This window comes from Gallus gallus, chromosome 8, assembly GCF_016699485.2.
Source record: "Gallus gallus isolate bGalGal1 chromosome 8, bGalGal1.mat.broiler.GRCg7b, whole genome shotgun sequence".
Taxonomy (NCBI): domain Eukaryota; kingdom Metazoa; phylum Chordata; class Aves; order Galliformes; family Phasianidae; genus Gallus; species Gallus gallus.
Window position 1 is genome coordinate 21,606,773 of NC_052539.1, and position 21,162 is coordinate 21,627,934.

At 40.8% G+C, this 21,162-nt stretch overlaps 1 protein-coding gene across 2 annotated transcripts; it reads right to left on the reverse strand.

The window, feature by feature from the left end:
- Positions 1-2,188: 2,188 nt before the first annotated feature.
- Positions 2,189-20,784, reverse strand: STIL (SCL/TAL1 interrupting locus). Of its 2 annotated transcripts, none has more exons than XM_422457.8 (16): positions 20,607-20,784; positions 19,802-19,909; positions 18,766-18,881; positions 18,477-18,664; positions 17,225-17,472; positions 16,366-16,449; positions 16,160-16,246; positions 14,460-14,607; positions 13,214-13,323; positions 12,292-12,406; positions 10,588-11,643; positions 8,848-9,013; positions 7,891-8,116; positions 5,817-6,009; positions 4,957-5,210; positions 2,189-3,705 (listed from the first exon to the last, which is right to left on the reverse strand). In XM_422457.8, exons 1-16 carry the CDS (start codon positions 20,636-20,638, stop codon positions 2,877-2,879), a joined length of 3,960 nt encoding a protein of 1,319 aa, XP_422457.5. In that variant the 5' UTR covers positions 20,639-20,784; the 3' UTR covers positions 2,189-2,876. The 2 variants fall into 2 exon arrangements, with proteins under 2 accessions (XP_422457.5, XP_040561336.1); XM_040705402.2 differs by having other exon boundaries at positions 13,214-13,338.
- Positions 20,785-21,162: the final 378 nt, after the last annotated feature.

The following is a 21,162-nucleotide window of genomic DNA, read 5'->3' on the forward strand; positions in this document are numbered from 1 at the left end:
CACCTGCCGGCGGCGATGCGCCGGGGGTGCGCGGGTCGCTATTGTGTCCCCGCCACCTGCACGCACACGGGCTCGGGCGGGGAAATGCCGGAGCTGTTATTCTTCCTTTCACTCCTTCCCCTCTCAGCCTCCCGCTCTGGATGCGGCCGTGGGAGAGGTTCGCCCCCCGGGTCGCGGTGCGCTCACGACGCCGGCAGTGCGTGTGCGGGTGCGTGCGGCGGGGCCGGTCACGACGCGTTGGAGAGCTCCGCCGTGCCTCCAGCCAGGAAACACGACCATTTTCAAGCCGGCTCCTCTAACCAACAGGAAGTGTTAAAGATAGAACAGCCGGGGCTGGGCTGGGGAGATTAGGAAGGCGAGCATCTTCTGCACGCCCCCAGCCGAAGCCCCCCCTGCGGGGTGGGAGCTGCACCCACGTGGCTGTGGGGGACCCTCGCTGGGCACAGGGCTGCCCAGAGAAGCTGGGGGTCCCTCATCCCCGGAGACATCCAGCCCGGGTTGGATGGGGTGCTGGGCAGCCTGCTCTGCTGGGGGCAACCGGCCCACGGCAGGGGGTTGGACGGTCTGTAAGGTCCCTTCCTACCCCAGCCATTCTGACTCTGTAAAGCCTTAAACAGGGCTGTCCCCTCCCCAAATCCCAGCTTGAGTTTGGTCGCAGCTCCAAGGCCGGGCATCTCCCAGCTGCTCAGCACCACGCTCTGAAAGGAAAGGCAGTTTTAGGGGAGGGTGGTTTGTTTTGTTGGTCAGTAAATTAACAGCTCTCACTTGCTCTATTTGCCATCCCGCATTACGCGATTTGTGTAACTCAGTGCATTGCCACATCTTTGCCCCGAGCTGTTGGCGAGCAGTTGGGCTTTAGTTTTCACATTGCTTTTAGCCCTCAAGCATCTGAGGAAAGCCTTCAGAATATTAACCGATACAACTGTCATCTTCCTGTGTTTCCAGACATTTTACAATAGGAAACAAAGAACAAAACCCCACAACAATAGCTCAGAGGTACGAATTGCCTCATTCATCCCAGTGGAATGTCCAAAAACATTAACTATTTTTTGACTACTTCAGCAGAAAAGAGGCTGCCAGACAGCAAGCCTGGACCTGAGCCACCAGAGATTGAGCACGGGACAGACTCCCTGCTTCTCAGCATAGGAAAGTAATAGCTCCCCTGAAAGGCAGCAGATATCCATAGTGATGGCAGAAGGAGAGGAATTCTGACACAGCTTAATGCAAGCTGCTGCTTTCTGTTCCATATACAGGCAGTTAGGCCTTGCTCTGAAATAGTAAGTGGTTTATTTTGTCCAATTCTTTGGCTCGCAATGGCCTAGGAGGTGGTAGGTGCTGGACAACACTCTTGCCAGCGTAATCAATTAATTAGCAATTACTATACACTCAAACCTACTGTGAACTAACAGAGCTACTGTAGTCCTTTGGGTTTGAACAGGAAAGACCTGGGACATTAGCGTGGGTTGCTTTAATTTCTAGTTTAACACCCCGTGAGCAGGAAAGACAAGGTCAGCACCAGAGGCTGAACTTCTGTTGAGACAATGCCATCATTAACACAGATCTGAACAAACTTTGTTTTAAATGCAAAGCATGTTGATGTAGCAGAGCCAGGGCAAAAACAGATGGCTCCGCTGTCATTCAGCCCTGGTTGGATGTTATGGATGGTGGGAACTGGACTAAATTGCAACTTCCACTGCTGCTGTCTCATTTCCAAGTCCAGGAGGTCAGAAGGGAGCTGCGTTACACCGCACTGATGCTGGCTGACGTGGCCTTAGGCAGGACTTGCCAAAGGAAGCAGAGCTGCCAGAGCCAGCACTGAGCACCTGGGACTTCCAGCAGGGAAAAAGAAAGCACGGACATGTCTACTATACCTAAAGAATCAAACAGGAGTCAAACCGCTAACAGAAAGGGAACAGTTAATTGATAGTTGAATTCCTCAACTTGTGGAGCAGCCCTCTTCCATAATCCTGTAACAGCAATTTCAGTAATAGACCGTAATGCTTTCACAGACTAATCTGTATGTTAATAAGGGACAAAAGTAAAACAATTTCTCTTATTTTTGCTTATCCCACCACCCAATATTGGAATTGCTGAATACAAAGTGCCAGCAGTGCCTTTGTTAGCCGTGCTACACAACGACTGGGGATGGGCAAGTTCTGACATAAAAACTACAGACAAGTGAAGGTGGTTTTGTTTGTTTGTTTTTTTAATGAAAACGTGGACCTCTATGAGCAATATGTACATTTTAATAAATAAAAAACACCCAGAGAAAGATCACAAAAAATGATAAAAGTGCTAGTTTTTCCAATTTCCTTCTAAGATTTCATGATACAGTTTGTTACGTGTGCCATCTTGCCTGAAATCAAAGTAATTGTATGCACAGTAAAGCCATGATTACACGGCCCTTCCCACCCAACACAACCCACACAGCAATCCAAACACTTAAAGCTTCTGGAAGTTAGTGCTTTAGCTCCATTACCCCTGCTATGCCACACAGGACCTATGGCTTCACAGTAGGCACAAGTAAAAGTCACTGTTTAAAAAAGTCAATTAAAAAGCATGTAAAAACAAGCAGCATTATTACAACTAAGCAAAGAGGACATCTTGGGTTCAAGTCGATTCACCTTCTAGATACTTCAAAATTATGTTTAACTGTAAACAAAAGTGCAAATAGACTTCCATGCTGAGCAGTGCTGATGCAGACACCTGGAAGTGGTTGTCATCAACCTGAATTGAAAGCTCAGCCTTGCAAGTTTTATGTTGCTACAATAAAGTGACCTCATAAAAGATAACTTAATCCTTGGTTTCCTGTAGTCTTTTACAAAGGGGTCCCTTTTAGATTTGAAACAGTATCTGCCAGTTATCTGGGGAGATGCTCAGAACAACTTCGGCAGCTGCCTGAGTTGTTTCACATCAAGAATGGTGCCAACAGAATTCACACTGTTTGACTGGCTTAATGTTCCAAGGCCTGGAGCGTGCAGATTTCCAGTGAATACTTGAATATCTTCTCCACCTTTCCTGCCAGGTTGTTCGGTGAATTCAACCTTCCCAGGTAACAATTTGTGCTTTGACTTCAAATCCTTTAAAATCTGAACCGAGTTTTCATTTGCTTGTTCTGCTCCGGGAAGAAAAATTTCATTTGTAATGTTTCTTAATATAGGGCTGTTCAATTCTGGTAGAAGAGCATTAGCAGTCAACTCTCTGCTGGGACTTTTCAGATGAACGGGAGTTTCTTCATCAGCTCTTTTGGATAATTCAGTCCTGTGGTTTAAGCCATCCAACAGAGGGGTAAAGTTCTTGTGCAGCACACTTTCACTTTCGACAGTGCCATAATTGCCATCTTGAACATGCAGTTCCTCTTCATCTTCACTACTGTCCCCTCCCTGTATCAGTCCATACCGTTTCATGTACTTCTTGGTTGCAAACGACATATTGTTGGGGGAAATTAAGCTAAGACCCACCATGCTCTTTTCCACATTTGAATGCAAGATGTCTTGGAAACACAAATCAGTAGGAGGATTTTGGCCCGAGTGACTGAGAGAGAGCCTAGATAACTGATTTTCACTGAGATACTTGAGTGCTATAGCATTTGCTTCCATGCTCAGATCAGCTACATTAGGAGTTAAGCCACACATGCTGACATTGGCAAATGACATGTAGTTTAGTCCAGGAACCACCGCTTCAGGATTTATGCAAGCTAATATGCTGAAATAAAGCACCAAAAACTTAGTTTAGATTTACAGGGAAAGCAGTATGCATTTCACAGAATAATCTGATAAATTATTTTGCTCATTGTATAGATTTCTCCTCCTTTCTGAACATTACAGCTCAATCAGACTGCTCGGTGCTGAGACCAGACATTCTGCATATGTTAAAGAGCATCTCTGCAGCTAATCACACTGATTAGAACAATATCTTGGAACACTGGTGATATTCCCTTGATTCAATGCTATCCACAGCCCTGCTATGGAGAAGAAGCAACCTCCAGCAGATTTCAGAGCTGGTTGTTCACAGCTGATTTGAGCTGTTGGCCAACTCTCATTGCTAAATGAGAAGTTACATGCCTCTGACCCTAGGACTCTGGGTGCTAGCATCTAATTTCCAATTTGTATTTCAATAAAAGGTGCAAACCCAGTAACAGAGATATCAAGGACATCTCATCTTTCCCAATGGCAAGGTTCTAGTTTTTAAAGATGTCCTTCAGTAAGAGGCACATTCATTCACTTGTTTGCCATACCAGTTTCTTGTACATGTAAAAATATCTGATGAACTTAAAGTGAAATGGAGAGAAAAGAGCTTTTCTGTACAACTAGAAATAGCTTTTGATATATAGCTGAAGAGAAGACTCACTCTATTCTGCTCGATTCTACTTCTGTTCATTTGTTTGTTCATTTCACCAAGGCATCTTCCCTGCCCAGCCACTACAGCCTCCCTCTACTTCAATTCAAAGCATTCACAATCTGAAGTGATTAGGACAGAACCCATTTTGAATATATGTGGAAGTTATGATAACAGTTTCACTTACACTGGTGAAATGCAAGATGTGGGTTAAGAGGTTGTGATAAAAATATCTAATGATTGCTGCTTAATGTTCAGCCTCACAAGTTTAAATGGTGTCTCCCTGGAATATTCTGACATAGCCCAGAGGACTGAAGTTACTCAAGCATTTTCTCTAAGGAATTGTGTGCTTCCACACACACAATACTTAAGAATCACCAGATGCTCTAATGGCTAGAGCTACTTGTGTTACATTAAATTGAATTTGCTAACAGAGCTCTAACACCTATGTGAAATACCCATAGCATGAGCTAGTGTTTCATCTTTGTGCAGAAAATGCAGATCAAGCTGCCAAATAATCCCCACTGGCAGCAAATACAGTCTCTTCTTTGCTCACTAAGCTGATTCCCATTTGTGGCAGGATCTAAAAGTTACTGCTCAAAACAGTCAGTATTTTACCTGGCATTCTCCACTTTGTGTGTATTTTTCTTCATTCTGCCCGGCGATTCAATCGTCACTCCAAGACTTCTCAGCTGTTTGAGTGTAGCATTAATCACGCTCTCTTTATCTACCACTTCTGTGTCAGTCCCTGAATCCCTTTCTGTTCTATCATTGATACTCTGATACTTTGCACCATCATCGTTAACAAACCCTGCTTTTACAGGAAAGTGATCTTGTTCTTCTGAAGACTTTAATAGATGGTTTACTTGGCCCTAGAGAAAAAAAGAGAGTAGGTAAGAGCCCACGCTGCTAAAACCATGACATGTAGGAGTTGCCATAAAACAACTCTGTTTTTGTTTCAAGCAATTATTTTGCTATGTACAACTAGCTGAGCTAACAACTTAGTCTGAGAAACACACCAGACTCATATTCAGCTTGGATACAATCAAGTCATATCACAGAAGAGTAGAAAAACACTGGACTACTTTGTATTTCAAGTTTTCTGTAAGCACTTGTCCTCAATTTAAATGCAATACCGTGAAAATTAAAGCCTCCATCCTTTAAGGGACTTGAAGGTAAAGTACTGTGATGTTCTAAAGGGTGCTAACTGGGGAAAGCTATCTACTGACATCAACTTTTAACTACACAATTAATTTGGCAGTAGATGGTACTCTGTATATACACAGAAGAGTGAAGTAAAGAATGGCCATTTAAACCTCAAAGAGAAGACCTGAAAACTCAGAGCTTTTCCATAGCATATAACATATGAGCTTGAAAATTGCACACAGTTTTCTGTGACGCCAATACTACGTCGTGACTTCAGCAGTGTGTTGTTGCTACTTCCATGCAGTACAGAATATCAAATTTAAATTAATTACCAGCAAATCCTGGTAAAGTTTCTGATCCTCTGATGGATGCCGGGGCAACACAGAGATGGCTGGCTCCAGGTTTTGCTCACTTGTTACCACCACGTGGTTGCTTGCTCCCTCTGTTGGTTCTTCCTGTAAGCACATGCTAGCACTTTCCTCTAAGGATGAGCTGTGAGCGAGTGCTTGGGAGACATTTCCAGTCCTGAAAGAGACCATTGACATAACTAGGTGTTTCCTTGAAGAGAAGATACAGATATCACTCCTGGTGTCCTATTGTGAACACCAGAAGAGAAGATACAGTATTGGAAATAGGATCTAGCACTCCTCAATTTGTTTTCTGCCTAAGACTTTGAAAGAAAACAACTGCAGCAAGGAGCCTTTTGAGGACTGAAGAAGCAGCTTCCAGAGTAACATTATGAAAGCCTCACTGTTTTTCCAAGAGAATGCATTGTCTTCTCTGGGTTAGTCAAAACACGATGAAGACGCTTAACCTTAAAGCAGATTAAACATATCATTAAAAAACTGCAATTAGTCCTCAGTATTTTCATGGACACTTTAGGAGTAATGTGTTTTCCATATGTTCTGAATATGACTTTATTTTAAATATAAATATTAAATAACTGGTAACAACATTGATGTGGTAGTTTAAAGCCCATGTAAGAACTTCTCAAAGATGCTGTTACAAGTACATACATATTCGGTACACACAGAATATGAATGAATTGAAAACAAACCCATAGCTGAAATATTTCTCCCTAACAACTGTGAAACAAAAACCATAATTTACCCTTTTTATTTGAAAACCCTGGGATAGATATTCTAGAATGAGTGACAATGAAATGCTCTGCATCCTCACTCGCAAGCCAGCATTTGCATCTCATAAACCGTCTGAGCTCAGATACATCAATAGTACCATCATCCCAAAGAGATTGTTAAGCGACCCTCCTTCCTCTTCCAGCCCCTCCTCAAGAGACAAGTGTAAGATAACAGAATTTCAGAACCCAACTGATCAATTGCCTGCATTGAAAGCGATAAGATTTAAATCACATGACATGCTAGATAGTCAATGTAGGTTATCAGTTACTGTTATATTAACAATTATTCATCATTCCCAAAAGCATCTCCTTCCTCTTTGGAGGAATCTGAGTGATGCTGCATATTCTCATTATAAGACAGTTGCACAGCTGTTTCACAACTTTATGAATCCAAGTTGAAGAGAACCTTAAGACTGCATTTCTTTAAGATACGACATTCAAAAGATGTATTTGTGTCAGTAATACTTATGGTAACAGTATATGCTTGTAGATAGAATTGTAATAATGGACAAAGAATATTTAAATTCTACCTTAATTATAAGCCACCTTTTCCAATATGACTATTTTAGAAATCTAATCTAACTGGAAGGATATTTCACCTCTTTTTTTTTTAAATAAACTAATATTCTCTGAGCATTAAATGCCAAATTGTTGAGCTATTATATAACTCAATATACGTATTTTTATATACATAAAAATAACACTGATGTTGTAGATAACTGAATGTTTTTGAAGTTTCTTCCCAGATTAGACAGATTAGTTACTACAACACAAGGAATCTGACCTTAAGAAATAGTGAACTGTCAGTGAAGTTGGCACCTGCATACACAATGCAATTAGGTGTAGAGGAATTCAGAGGACAGTCATAACCAAAACCTTTTTGTCTTAAGCCCCTCAAGAACTGAAAAGCTTTGGAATGCTGCAAAGGCAAACAAGTAGCTACAGCAGTGTTCCCTTTCTGCTCAGGAGTTAAGGTGAAAAAGGGAATGCTGCCAGCACTATACATGCGTTTCCAAGTTAAAGGCTTCTGCCATCAGCTGCTGCTGATAGGTAAGTAGCTAAATGTGCATGACTGATAAATGCAAACTCTAAAGACAGCTGTGTTTTGGCGAGCTGCACAATGCAAAGCATAATCAAAAACAAAGGGGAAGAACATAACTGAAGTCAGGTGATTATTTATAATTCCTGAAAAAAAGAATTACAAAGAGGTGATAACTTCTGAAAGGCAGTTCAGCTTATGTGAACACCAGATATTTCTAGTTACTTACTGGAGAGTATTCTGATGAGTTCCATCTTCCACAAGACGAATACTGTCTACAAAGCTGGGCATGTCAACAACCTTTAAGGAAGAAGCAATACTGGTGTTACTTGCATCTTGTTCAGCATTAATTGAAATGCTTATATCTTCCTTGGAAATCTCTGCATCCTCTTTCTTTCCCTGTGGTACAGTGTCATCCTGTTTTTCTGGGGATGCATTCCAAAATAAGCTTGCACCTAGAAGAGAAGAGAGATTTACCCATTTAGGAAAGCCGCTGGTATCTTTTGAGACCCTTTGGCATTGTAAAGCTAGAGGAATTATTTGCTTGCATTCATTTTTTTCAACACTTTATAAGTGATTTAAGGTTCAGAACAGCCAATATTTGCAACAACACTATTTGAGTGCTACTTTAAGAAGTATGCTCACCAAGCACACTTGATGAAAACAAGTGAGCCATCTTGAAAATTTACCAGATTAACAAAGTAATATTTTTCTATAGATTAAACAGGAACCAACACAGTAATATGTAACCTTAAAGTAAGATGCAAAACTCGCTAGATCTAAAGAGAATAGTCTTCCTTCATGTATGGGCCTGTATACACCTGTACGAGCCACAGATAACATGTTAGCAATAAATATATTTAAGATAATCAGATAAGGTAATAGCTATTTCTTTTCAAAATAGTGCATTAAAAAGTGGCTGTTCTCTTTTTAAGTAATTTTTCTTTTTAAACAGAAACAAGACAATGCTAAAGCTATCAGAAAAATAACCCTTCCAGTGATGGAAATTGCTGCCATTGCAGCCTAAACTCACAAATAACACCCAGAGAACTCAGCTGCTGTTGGTATTGAGGTACACGCTTGTGAACATTCAGCATTTCTGCAGTACATTCCCTCTCTGTACAATCAAAATCACAGAAACATTCATGAAGTGATGACCACTTTTTCTTAAGGAATGACATTCTACCTGTGCTCACAGCAATGCTCACACTTTTCCTCATGGGTAAACCTGGCGAGGACTGTGTTTCCATAGTAACAGGTTCCCCTTGCTTCTCAGGCTGCAGAGCACTGCTAGCTGTAGCTGCTTCAGAGGAACAAGCCTGGCGAGCCTGTGCTTCCAATAAGCGTTGGATCTGTAACGGTTATCAGAATGGTGTAATTTGTACAGTGAAATATAAAGTATAATAGGCAGAAGCTAATTAAGTTTGCATCCTTTAAGATCTGGACTCAAATCCAGGATGCACTGCCGCAGAAGTCTCATAACATTCCATTCTCAGCAGTGCATGGTGGCAGAGCTATCAAATAAGAGGTTTTGTGCATGTTGACAGGACTACATCAAGACAACCTGAGTAAAACCTATTTATGCTACATTTGTTGGAAGTATTTTCTGTCCCTTTTATTTATATGCAAAGCTATCATTCACCAGCCAAGCATTTTATATGCCAGCTGTCCATATATAATGTCAAAACAGGTCTGTATTAAATTATAAAACCAACAAACAAGCACTTAAATGATAAAATTACAGTTATCCAGGCAGTCCTCACTCAAGTCTTCACCCTGCTTGTTGATTACTCCACAGCTCCAATGTATTTGTACAATGAGGAAGTGAGGAATGTTTTCCCTCCCTGATACACAGTTCGTGCTTTGAGAGCTTGATTTTACATACAGGAGCTACAACTACAGCCTTGTTATAATTAGGAAGATTGGTGCAGATGAGATGGTATTACAAAAGGAAAGGTGTTCACCCATCTCCAAAGATCTAGGCTCACAGGAAGGACTCCACAAGGGAGGGATTCCAACCAGAGAGCCTTCCAGAGTGGCAGTCAACCTTTAAATGGGGTCTAAGAGAGATGCAGCCAGGCTCCAGCCCTTCCAGTCACACAGGTGAATTGCCTTCATCTATGCTCCCAGGGCTGACCCAGTCCTTTTCCTGGGTAATCAAACAGTGGTTCAGGCCATGACTCAACAGCTCCCAATACAAGCCTATTTCAGTTTTCTAGTTTAGGCAGGAGAAATACATATTGCTTGTGATTGTACTGATTTTTTCTATTCCCATAATTCATTGCTAGCAGCAGAATTCAAACACTGGCTCCATCAATCCCAAGTCACACCCTGCAGTGTAATTCACAAGGTGGGCATTTTGAAAGCACTTAACCTGGTATTGAAATAAAACTTAGTACTTGGTGAGATCAGCAAAACCCAATTCTCCAGCCCAGCAAACACCTGATGAATCCTGCAGATTTGGTGCAAATAATTTAGATTTTTTTAAGCAAGAATTCAACAGCTCTGGAAGTTGTAGACTGGAAGGTGGACAAAATAACTCATGAGAACACTCCATACTTCACCTGTACATTTACATTAATTCCAGTCTCCAGTCTGTATATACTGACAAACAGTAATTTACTTAAAAAAAATTGAAAAACAACTACATAGAAGGCATATCAGTTTGCATTATAAACCAGTCTGATGAAAAAGAAACCTTCACATTACATTTATTGTTATAATTCATAAAGTTTAACTAGGGAAAAAAACTCAAAGTTTGTTTTGAGAACATCAATTAGCAGAGCTTATTCCATCCCCAGGCTGGACCATGTATGATAGGCTTTCTCTTCCTGGTGAAGCTAGATGTTCAGTTTATTCCTTTGACAGGGAAAGTATCAAAACAACCACTAAGAGGGCAGAGGAGAAAGAAGCCATTTCAACAAACCTGAGCTTGAAGTAATTTGAGTTGTCTATCTTGTTCTGTAAGAACCCGGTAAGCATCTGGAGATAATCCCATCATCCCGTTATCTGATCCTGCTGTAGAAGCAGGCGTGTGCAAACAAGGTGAGTGAGCACCACAGCACTGGTGACTAGAGGGGCTTGCACCTGAAGGCTGTCTTATTCCAGGTGACAAGTTATTTTCAAGAGAACAGCTCCCCATATTCCCATGATACCCCATACTTATAGGGCTACTTGTTGTATAACTGCAGCAAATGTTTGGACAGATGGTATTCTGATGGAACACTGTGTGTGGGTTCTGTTGAGCTATCTCTGATTGAACTTCTGTTCTGTGTTTGGGGTTCATTTCACCAATTCCTTGCCATGAGTTTATTGAATTATATTGGACTGAAGCAGGAAACTGACGGTTGCACGCACTGGCTGGACAGCAAGGCAGAACATGAGCTGGCATCTGCAGTTCTGGTGGTCTTCTGCAGCTCTGCAGTGAAAAAGTAGAGGAGTTGTAGGGGACTGGCTGTGTAACAGCAGGAAGCTGCCTGGAGTCAGATACTGAGGTATTTCTAACCAGAGGTTCTCCCTGCTGTGCAGCTCCCTCAGGATTTAGTACAAGCCTTTGCGGTGGCCTTCTGGGTTGATGCACAGATGTATCTGGAGAAGGCCCACTACAAGGGGTTGAAGGAGAAGAAGATCCAGAACTTTTTCTTGATTGTGGACAAGATTTCTTACAGCGCAACTGTTGCTGTACCAGAGTCTGCTTTCCCCAGGAAGACCTCGAAGTTGGAATCTTCTGGTTTAAATGGCTTGGTAATTGCCTCAATGAAGGATCTCCCATATTAGCAGAAAAGTTCTGTTTGTCTTCAGAGCACTGGGTGGGGTAATACACAGATCCTAAGTAGCATTTCTTTTTAACAGATTGATGTAGTGCTTGTGGACGACTTTTAGCATTTGAAGTCCCCACGGGCTTAGGCAGTTGTCCTGATTCCACAAAGCTCCCATCCAAAACAAGGGACAGTTCAGGAACTGATGGAAAGATCCTGGTAACCTGAGGGTAATTACATAAGTTTAAGTTTTCTCTAAAATACTGTCCTTCTGCACTTCACAAGCAGAATTTCCTAGTATTTGTCCAAGATAATGTTTCCATGCAAAACTGTATGACTGTTACCAGCTCCACAACAGCTATATAAGGAATATCTTTTTAATGACTGGAGAGTCCTGTCACAGAAAAAGCAGAAAAATCTATAGGATCAGTCTGTTCTGCCTCCGTATGGCTTAATAGCTGTATCTACCAAACAAAAGCCTTGTCAGTCTGGAGTGCAAGGCTACATGTCCCCTCTTACTATCGTTAGACCCAGGAGACAGCACCATTATTTTGGATTATCAAATACATTGTTACAGGTATTCCCTTATACTTGTATGCACTTCAGTAAAACAAACAAACAAACCCACCAAGATAAAATAGCAGATAATCTTTTCCCAAATGCTAGCATATGCAGGAATTAAAAAGTGCCTATAACCTTAGCACAAAAGCAGACTGACTAGAGACAGGAGCTGGGACTCTCAGTCCACTTCAGTTCTGTTTCTGTTAGCATTTTGACGATGAAGCTCTCATCCCATTACAGCTAGCTTTGCTGCTTCAGTTATCACATCTTCTAGGATCCAAGAAACCTAGAGACATTATTTACTCAGTTACCTGTTGACTCACTGGGTGAGGACTTGGAATTGGCCTTGGGGATAAATCCTCATCTTCTACACCAGAGTCATGATCACTTGCTGACAGCTTACCAGGTGAACAACCATGAGGAGGGCTAAAACAACATTAGTCAAACTAAAAACTTCTGCTTGTCAGATTGGGCAGCAGTAATATAAACCTTCACATCTTTCACTATACAGTCTACAGTGAAATATCAGCATCATTTTTTTTTAATAATCAGCAGTTAGACATCTCCCTGGTTAACCAGAAAGTTCCTATGGCAAACAGCTCTAAGACCAAACAATGAAAATACAAATGCTGTTTTGGGGTAATAAATACATTAATCCTCTTCTCTCCACATCCCCATACGTACACATCTTCTAACAGAGAAGCATTGATTTATGTTAGGAAGATAGGGAGTGCTAAAGTAAAGATTGTGACATTGTTTAAAGAATAAAGACAATATGGGCCATCTTTCAGCCCTAGATAAAACATTGATGGATAAGTCAGGTTCCCTGAAATCCTTAAGTTTCAACCTATCCAAGTCTCAGCTCTGAAAGGTCAGAAGAAAACAAGTTTTTAACCAGTGTAAGTACATTTTGGAGATTTGAGCCAAAGGACTCCAAGCTCCATCAGTAAAGAGGCCTCATCAGAAACACCTAATGTATAAAGTACAACCACCAGTATCAAGAGTAGAATTACTAGTACTTTCTCTAGCAATGGAGAAAAAGTTTGACCATCTTACTTGAATGTGAACTCTAAGAATAAACAGAAGCCCATTCAGATTTTAATGCAAAAATCATCTCTATAGTCAGAGCTAGCCTGACAGCCTACACAGAAGATGTAAAAAGAAATCTGTTTTGAGAGAGATATATATATATATATATGATTTTTGTGCATAAATGACATCAGAAAGATTTACCTTTTAATAGGAAGTTTCTTGCAGATTCTGCTGAAGAACTCTGTTTCTGCATTTTGTTTCTCTGCACTCAGTACAAACTGGATAGGGCTCTTGTCTGAAGGTTCAACATTCTGAAATGAAGTTTTCTGTATTTGTGAAGCATGCCAATGTCAACTTTTGATAACCAACATACTGCTCCCAAAGAAATAGTTTCAAGGAAGTTTGTAACTGATTATTTGTTGCTTGTTCTTTACTTTCAATTCTCAATTCTTTCACCACTACAAGTAGGCAGGCTTCCTTTCCTGTTTAACACTGTTCCCCTTGCTACTCTGTAAACTAGTTGGCCTAATTATAGCCACCAGCAGATGCTTCCTTGTTGTAACTGCTTAGATAGTCTTCCACAAGCCTTCATCATAGAAAACAACAACTGTTCCTATACTAATTCACACACAGCTGGAGACAGCAGAAGGAAGCCTCAGTTACTAGAGGCCTTGCTGTCTTCAGAAAGCTTTTTCTGGAGAAAGAGCAGAGCACAATAGTACAGGTCACATTACCCTGTGTGTTTCTTTATCAGAGCATGCATTAAACAAATGAACCGTTCAACCTCAGGTTCTGCATTTTCCTAGGAAAACATTTAAAGAACAGAGATTTTCTAGGGTTTCCTCAAGCTCTTTGAGTACTTCCAAGGTACTGTACCAAATTCTTTCAGAAAGTTACCTTGCACAAAGATACAATTTCTCCTGCTTTATTACTGAAGCACAGCAAGAGCTCTGCAAGTTACCAACCACTGAATGTCATTTTGCATTCATCTTTGAACACAGCATAACTAGCTGGGCTTTGCCCTTCAGAAAGCAAACACAAATATGCATCACCCATAGCAGTTGATAGCAGTTTTCAGCATGTACACAGCATACCAGATTAACAAATGCTATAGGAAATGACAATCTCTGCTCATAAAGCCAAAAGGTCATTAAAAAAAAAAAAGGCATTAGCAAAGTTCAACACAGCACAATGCATTTTAAAAGGCAGATTTCGTAAATACTACTAGTAAAGGCAGCAGGTGCTGACTTTAGAGGTTCTCTCTCACTTTGATATATGCTCAACTTACAATTAAAACACTGCCAAAACAGATATAAGTAACACTAAACAGCTATCATTTTTAAACACTGCAGTTTCATTTGGGTCACATTATTTGCCTCCTTTAAATACTGAAACTAACATTGATTTTTTTAACTACTGTGATGCAGTAAGTAATCAAGCCACTTACTTTAAAGAGGTGTACTGTTTCATTGCAAGTTAAGAGCTGGAACCCTAATTCAGTCTGCCCTCTGCAAGGACCACATTCATAAAACTCTGGTTCTTTGTGTGTCAATGAATAAAGCACAATAAGAAAACTCCCAGATTCTGAGAAAACCCTAAAATAGAAAAAAGCCCACATCTTAAAAAAAACAGGAAGAAGGTCATTAGCTTCTCAATATATTGGACAAGTTATCACACAATTTATCAGACTGGTCACTTACTGCATTTTGAGTAGCACTTAGCTATATATAGGTAGAGCAGAGAGACTGGTGACTGATGCCATATGTAAGAATCAAAGCAAAGTACAGAAATGGTGGGAATACTTTTTCTGCTTTCTACCTCCTTTGGGATCACTTACTACTTTGACTGAATTACTGAAGGACCTCAGTAATTGTATAGAAGAAAACATTGTAAAAATGATATTTCCTACTCCTCAGCATTCAAAAAATGCTCATGAATGTTAAAAAAACAAACAGATTTCTGAGGAATAATTATACTAAGTTTTTTTTACACAGGTAGAAAATAGTGAATTTACAGCAGTCAACATTAACACAGAAGTCCAAGCAAGGACAGAGAAAACAATCTGTACTTCCAGGAAATGGTATGACTACTTTCATACTTCTTTCTTTTTTTACTTCTATTTGTGATAGAAAAAGCAGTAAGAATAACAAGCTTGAAAAGCACATTCAGACAGAACTTCAAAATGATTCTTACAACTTAAGAGTTGAAGATGGATGATGTACAGATTAAGCAGCTAGTCTGCAGAGGTTAATTCTCTTTGCATGATTTATCAAATCAACTTAATTCACTTCTAGGATAAAATCACAGAAAGTTAATGAAAGTCAAGCATCTAAGTTGGCTACACAAATCTAATCATCTAATTGGGCTCTTATCTGCATCTGTGTGTATTTAAATTGCTTAAGGAAAAAGCCTGTTCAGTAATTACAAACATCTGTTCACCAAATGGGTTTTCATTTAATAATTGAAAAGCAAGTATGATTGAGCATACAAAAATGTTATACATACAGCATATTTTAGGCTTATTTACTAGAAGAGCATTTTAAAACTGTAAAGATCTGAACTCCCCTGCAGCTTCTGTAGAAATTGAACTTGGCAAATATTACAGGTTAGAAGCAATAGAAAGTGAGGAATGATTATTTACTAATACCACCCTGAAAAAAATAAAAATACAATTACTGAAATTGAATATTTAGGAGGAAGTCATAACAAGACAGTCCTAACTGCAAATCAGTGTACTTCAATACAATTGGTTAGAACTCAATTGGTTAGATACAACCAGGGAAAAACCACATATCAAAGATCAAACAGAAGAAAAGTCCAAGAACAAAACTAAAACCCCACTTCTGTTTAAATGTTTTCTGCCAATTCTTATTTAAACAAAAAAAATGCAGTGACCTTGATGATATTAATATTTACCTTCTTCTGTCTTTGGGATGTTTAACCCAGCTTGCAAACAGTTATCAGTTTCCAGAAGATTTGTGAGGCATAAGTCAAAACCAGAAATAACAAAAACAGACAGACCCAACTCCTACAAAGCATCAATCAGATATTCTCTCAAATACCCTTGAACAGAGCCCGTGCTGTCATGCTTTCTGGGGAGGACACAGGTAGCCAGTAATTTATGTTTTGTAGATAAAAATGACTTGCCTTTCTTGAATTGAAGAACTGAATAAATATCGCAGGCAACAGGCCCAGACTTGAGGACTATAGATATGAGTAACTCCACTCATCCAACTAAAGTAAGAAGAAATATCTAATTAGAGATCATTACATTACCAGGTTTCCACTACATATTCCATCAAATACCTCTTAAATCAGTAGGAGTAAGGATCTATACAGAGCCAGATACTTACACTCCAACTAATGGCAGAGCATATGCCTTTGGATCAGACTCAAGCAGCAGAAGTAGCTTTCGTGTCTGGTCCATAGTAAGGTAGCTGAAACAAAGAAAAGGTGTTTTTTTTTGTCATTTTTTTTTTTTTAAGTCAAAAAATCCTAAAGAAACAAATGAAAGATTATAAAAGTACTGACAGAAAAAAGGCTGGGGAAAAAAAAAGATCAAAACCATTCTTTTTCCATATCTACTGCTTTTCACCAAAGCCCTGTGCAAAGAATTATCAAGCACAACCTGTGCTTAATATTTTTTTATTAGCAATGAATCCAGAAGGGCAAGTCATAATAGAGTTAACAGCAAGTCATAGTAAATTTAAAGAATAACTTTCAGAAATGCATTCACAAGGTCTCTCACCAAACTAAAACAGCATTCAGTTGCTTCAATTTCCCTGTTCCACCCTATTAAAACAGTTATCAGTCAGAATGACAACTCCTCAATACCATCTTTATAAGCATGATTAACAGAAAAAGCTTTTTTCACATTTATCTGATGCTCATTTTAGGGCCAGCACTGAAATTGTTTAAACAACTGAATGCTGTTTATAGTTGTTTTGTTAATTAGGTACACCTCAGCCTGCCCTAGCCAGGAAGGTGCTCCTGAAGACAAAAGCCAGAGATCCTACTTAACAAGCTAAGATTTTTTCTTGACCCTGTTTCCTGTTTATAATGTCTTATGTTTTTCTAGGTACTAGAAATTATGTCCTTTTGGTGTCAGTTGCTTTACTAAAAAGGAAAGCACTACGATCTCTGTCTCCCTTTTTAAGGAACACAACATACTGGCAGGCCAATTAAGGAGCTTGAGCAGTATCCTTTACTTACCCACACTTATAAGTTCCTTGAACTTGTGCAATATTCATAGGGCTGTTCAAATTCCTTGCTAGGGCTGTGGGAATGATTGGGACAGATTTCACTGGTGTGTATTCCAAAATATTTGCCGCTGTAACAGAAGCCCAGTGAAAACTAAAACTTAGATTATCCAGGTTTTCTGTGAAAACAATGTGAGCTCTGACAGTGAGCAGTTTAGAAAGATCCAGTGAATGTTTACTGCAGAGGCTGTCCCGCAGATCCTAGAAGTAGGGAAAAGAGAAAGAAGTTAAAGAATGAAGTTGTCTTCATATTCCTACTACAATTCAGTTTTTATTACAGTGGGAACTCAAATTATTCATTATAGCCAGTACAGCAGTAGGTACTTTATAAATGAAACCTATTAAATCATGTTTCCAAAGCTCCTGTCTATACTGAATATAATGAATAATAATGTAAAATGTATTTGAAATTAAACTACACAGATATTAGCACTGCTTTATATTATGTTCAGAAATCCCAGGTCACTTGAATTGTATGAGAATTAATGAAATCATAACAGGCAACTAGAATCTCAAAGTGAGCTGTTAGTTTTCAAGAAACTTGTATTTCAACACGTGGATATATCAACATGAGGAAAATTTAGATGTAAAGTAAGCATTACTGGTATTATAAAATATAAATACATATTCTTGTGCATGTATCACAACAATAACTACAGACAAATAATTAATGAAATTCATGGTGCATATACTAGACTATCTGCCCGTGGGGTCCAGATGAGACATATTTTGGATATAACTATTAGCCTATAGAGACTTCACAGATTTTCTTGCATGCCACTTACCTAGCAATGGTTTTTATGAACTACCACGTAAATACTGCAACTCACTCATAGCTTTCAAAGAAAAAGCTGCTCTTTCTTGTTTAAGTCTGCTTCTACCACAGACATACTGCTCATTCTGGGTGGGTTAGACCAGCTGAAAATTTATGGTCACACAGCAGGAATGTAGTCCAAGTTTAAAGAGAGTGTAATCCTTAAACTTCTGTAAAGACTACTGATTTCAGAACTTTTCAACATGCTTTGCAATGACATTCAAACAGCTCATCACACATAACCAACTAAGTGGTCTTCCTTCAGCCACTACTTTTCTGTGTTTGTTTTAAATTGGTGAGGCTGGAAATCAAGCTCTGTGCACGGTCCAATCTTCCACCTAGAAGGCAGTTCATTGTTTGAAAAACCTGAAGGCTGCCAGCAGCCACCTACCTTGAAAGCCAAGCTGATGTCTTCAGCACTGTGCACTATAACACTGTCTGAAGAAGGTCCCCACACATTAACTGTACATGCAATCAAGAAGTCTCCAGGAAGAGATGCAGTTGGAACCTTGCCTGATCCACTGGCAGCTTCTCGACCAGGATCAAACCGGTCTATTGTTAACGTTACGCCTTCCTCATCTTTAAAATAAATAAAGTTAGCGTCCAATGGCAACAACTCAGGCTCCTTGATAAAGGCTTATTCAACCACCATTGTCTGTGTACCTGATATTTAAAGTTACCTTCATCTACTGTGAGAGTCGCAAGCAAAAAACAGGCAAATGGCTTTTTGTCGCTCTGCTTAGCGTGGCGATAGGCAAGTCGCAAGGGTTTCTCCATCATAGACAACTTTGGATTTCTAAAGAGACAATTAGCAAGTTTAAGACCCAAATTACTTTCAGTGTGTCTTACTGCAATGACTTCCTGACTTTTATCACCTTTCAAGTAGAAAATATGAAGCAGCAGCCTAAAGCCTTAAATAGGAAGGTGATAAAGTTAGTATTTTGTGCAATACTGTTAAATGTTATCTTACATTCTGTGCAACATACTAATGATCCATATTCAAGAAGAACCTATTTTCAATGCAGCAGAACTGTATGATCACCTCAGTGCTGGTTTGCTTGACTAGCGAGCAAACATTAGAGAGCTTTTTCCAGGGAGATTAAACACAGAGAGAGAAGAGCTTTTTCAGGTGGAGAGCAACACTGTTGCAAGAACTAGAGATAAACAAGTGAATTATTTTAGTACCAGGAGTACTGGTTAGAAACACTAAGACCAAAACACAGAACCTCTAAGGAGTTTCATAAACCAAAAGAGTAGAGTAGGCCACAATGCTTAACTAATTTTGAGCCCACATTCTCTCATTTTAGCACGATATTTAATGGATTCTAATAGCAGGAGCAGTAGTGTGGGCTCAGTGACATAGGAATGTAAGCCAGGAAAAGAAATGTGTGGCTAAAATGACTAAATATATCAGCATTATTTTAGCTCAACGCAGCAATTCTGAGTTGGAGAAAGTTGAACATTCCAAGTGTAGCTTTGAGTTTACGTGAGTAGTGATGATGATGCATATTCTACCTGCTCAATAATGAAATGTGCTCATAAAAAATTAAAAGTAATCCATTTTAAACTTCGTCAGAATGTGGAGGCATTAATTTAAAGTCAAGAAGCATTACGTTGCAAGGACATGTGGAAGCTGCTCTGACCTGTGTGTAAGGGCTGCTTTTAATCACAGTGTATTTTAACTGTTAGCTGCCAGTAAAAAGAGGCTATCCTTACCTGTAATAGGCAATATGTGAACCAATGGCATCACCCATGGGAACTGGGTCCCAAAGCGCATACTTAGACAGGGGGAAACTGAAAGGGACCATCCTATCAGGAACAAGTCTGGGGAAAAGATAGCAGAGAAGAAGAAAATAAGGTACTGTGTTCAATAGATTTTCAAGCAACATTTGTCAGAAGGAGCAAAAAATGACTTAGTAAGCAAAACAACAAGCTGGATATATGAACAAGCTGTGCTTGATACAGCACGGGCAAGGAAAAGGATTAGAAACACCCAGTGTGCACACACACAGATATCACAATTTGGCAAGCTTAACATTAAATCAGCTTCTAAACCCCCACGTGGCTCCCCGTTTAAAGTCAGCATTCAGCCCATTTAATCGTGGAAGGCTTCAGAAACAAAGCAATTGTTTAACTACACGATACAGAGCGAGATTGGCTCTCACGCTTCAGGGAGACCGAAGAAACCACCACATAATCAGGCAAACGGATCCACAGAAGCAGCAGTACCTTTGTTGTGAGGTGCCTAACCGACTGCACTAACTCTGATGTAAAACACAGAAGACATGACGGTGTGCAGCAGGTACCTCACTGCTGCTTAACAAACAAACAAGAACTTCCTTGGGAGGCACTGGAAATCTCAGGCCCGGCCCAGCTGCTGCCTCAGGAAGGAGCTTCCACCGCTTTAGGGCAGCTCTGGCAGCGGCTCCCCCGCCTCTCTCGTTAACTGATTCCCGTGGAATGCCCATCGCTCTCAAGGAAAGGCTGAGCGGACCTCCCCCCCGCCCCCGCGAGTGGTTACCTCGGATCTGCTCCAGGCAGAACGGGCTCCATACAGAGGGCTGCTCCACGGACGCGGTACCGGCCCGCCCCAACCGGGAGCCAGAGAAGTCCAGGAGTGGCCCTGAGGCCGCACTGCCAAAGACGACGCTCCGCTCCCCGCCTCACCTCCCGCCGCTCGCACAAACCCCTCGCTCCGCGCCGCCAACTGTCACTAGCCAATCACAAGGCACAACCAGACGTGCTCCCGCCCCCGCTATTCACTCCGAGCCAATCGGCGCGCAGCGGGGATGACTCTCTCTACCAATCGGAGCACACCCCGGGGAACCAACCGCCAGCGCGCGCAGGGGGGTTTAAAAACGGCCCCATTCTAATAAACGGTCCAAGGAGGCGGGGTGCGCGCATGCGCAGTCCGGCGCGACGGCGTTGCTATGGCAGTACGGGGCGCCGCCATCACTGGGCCGGGCCCAGAGGAGCGGAGCCGGATCCTAAGAAGCGAGGTGGCCCGCCCCATCCCGGCTGCCCGCCTCAAGATGCGGGGGTGGTGATCCGGTCCGTGCTGCACGCTGAGTTGTAAG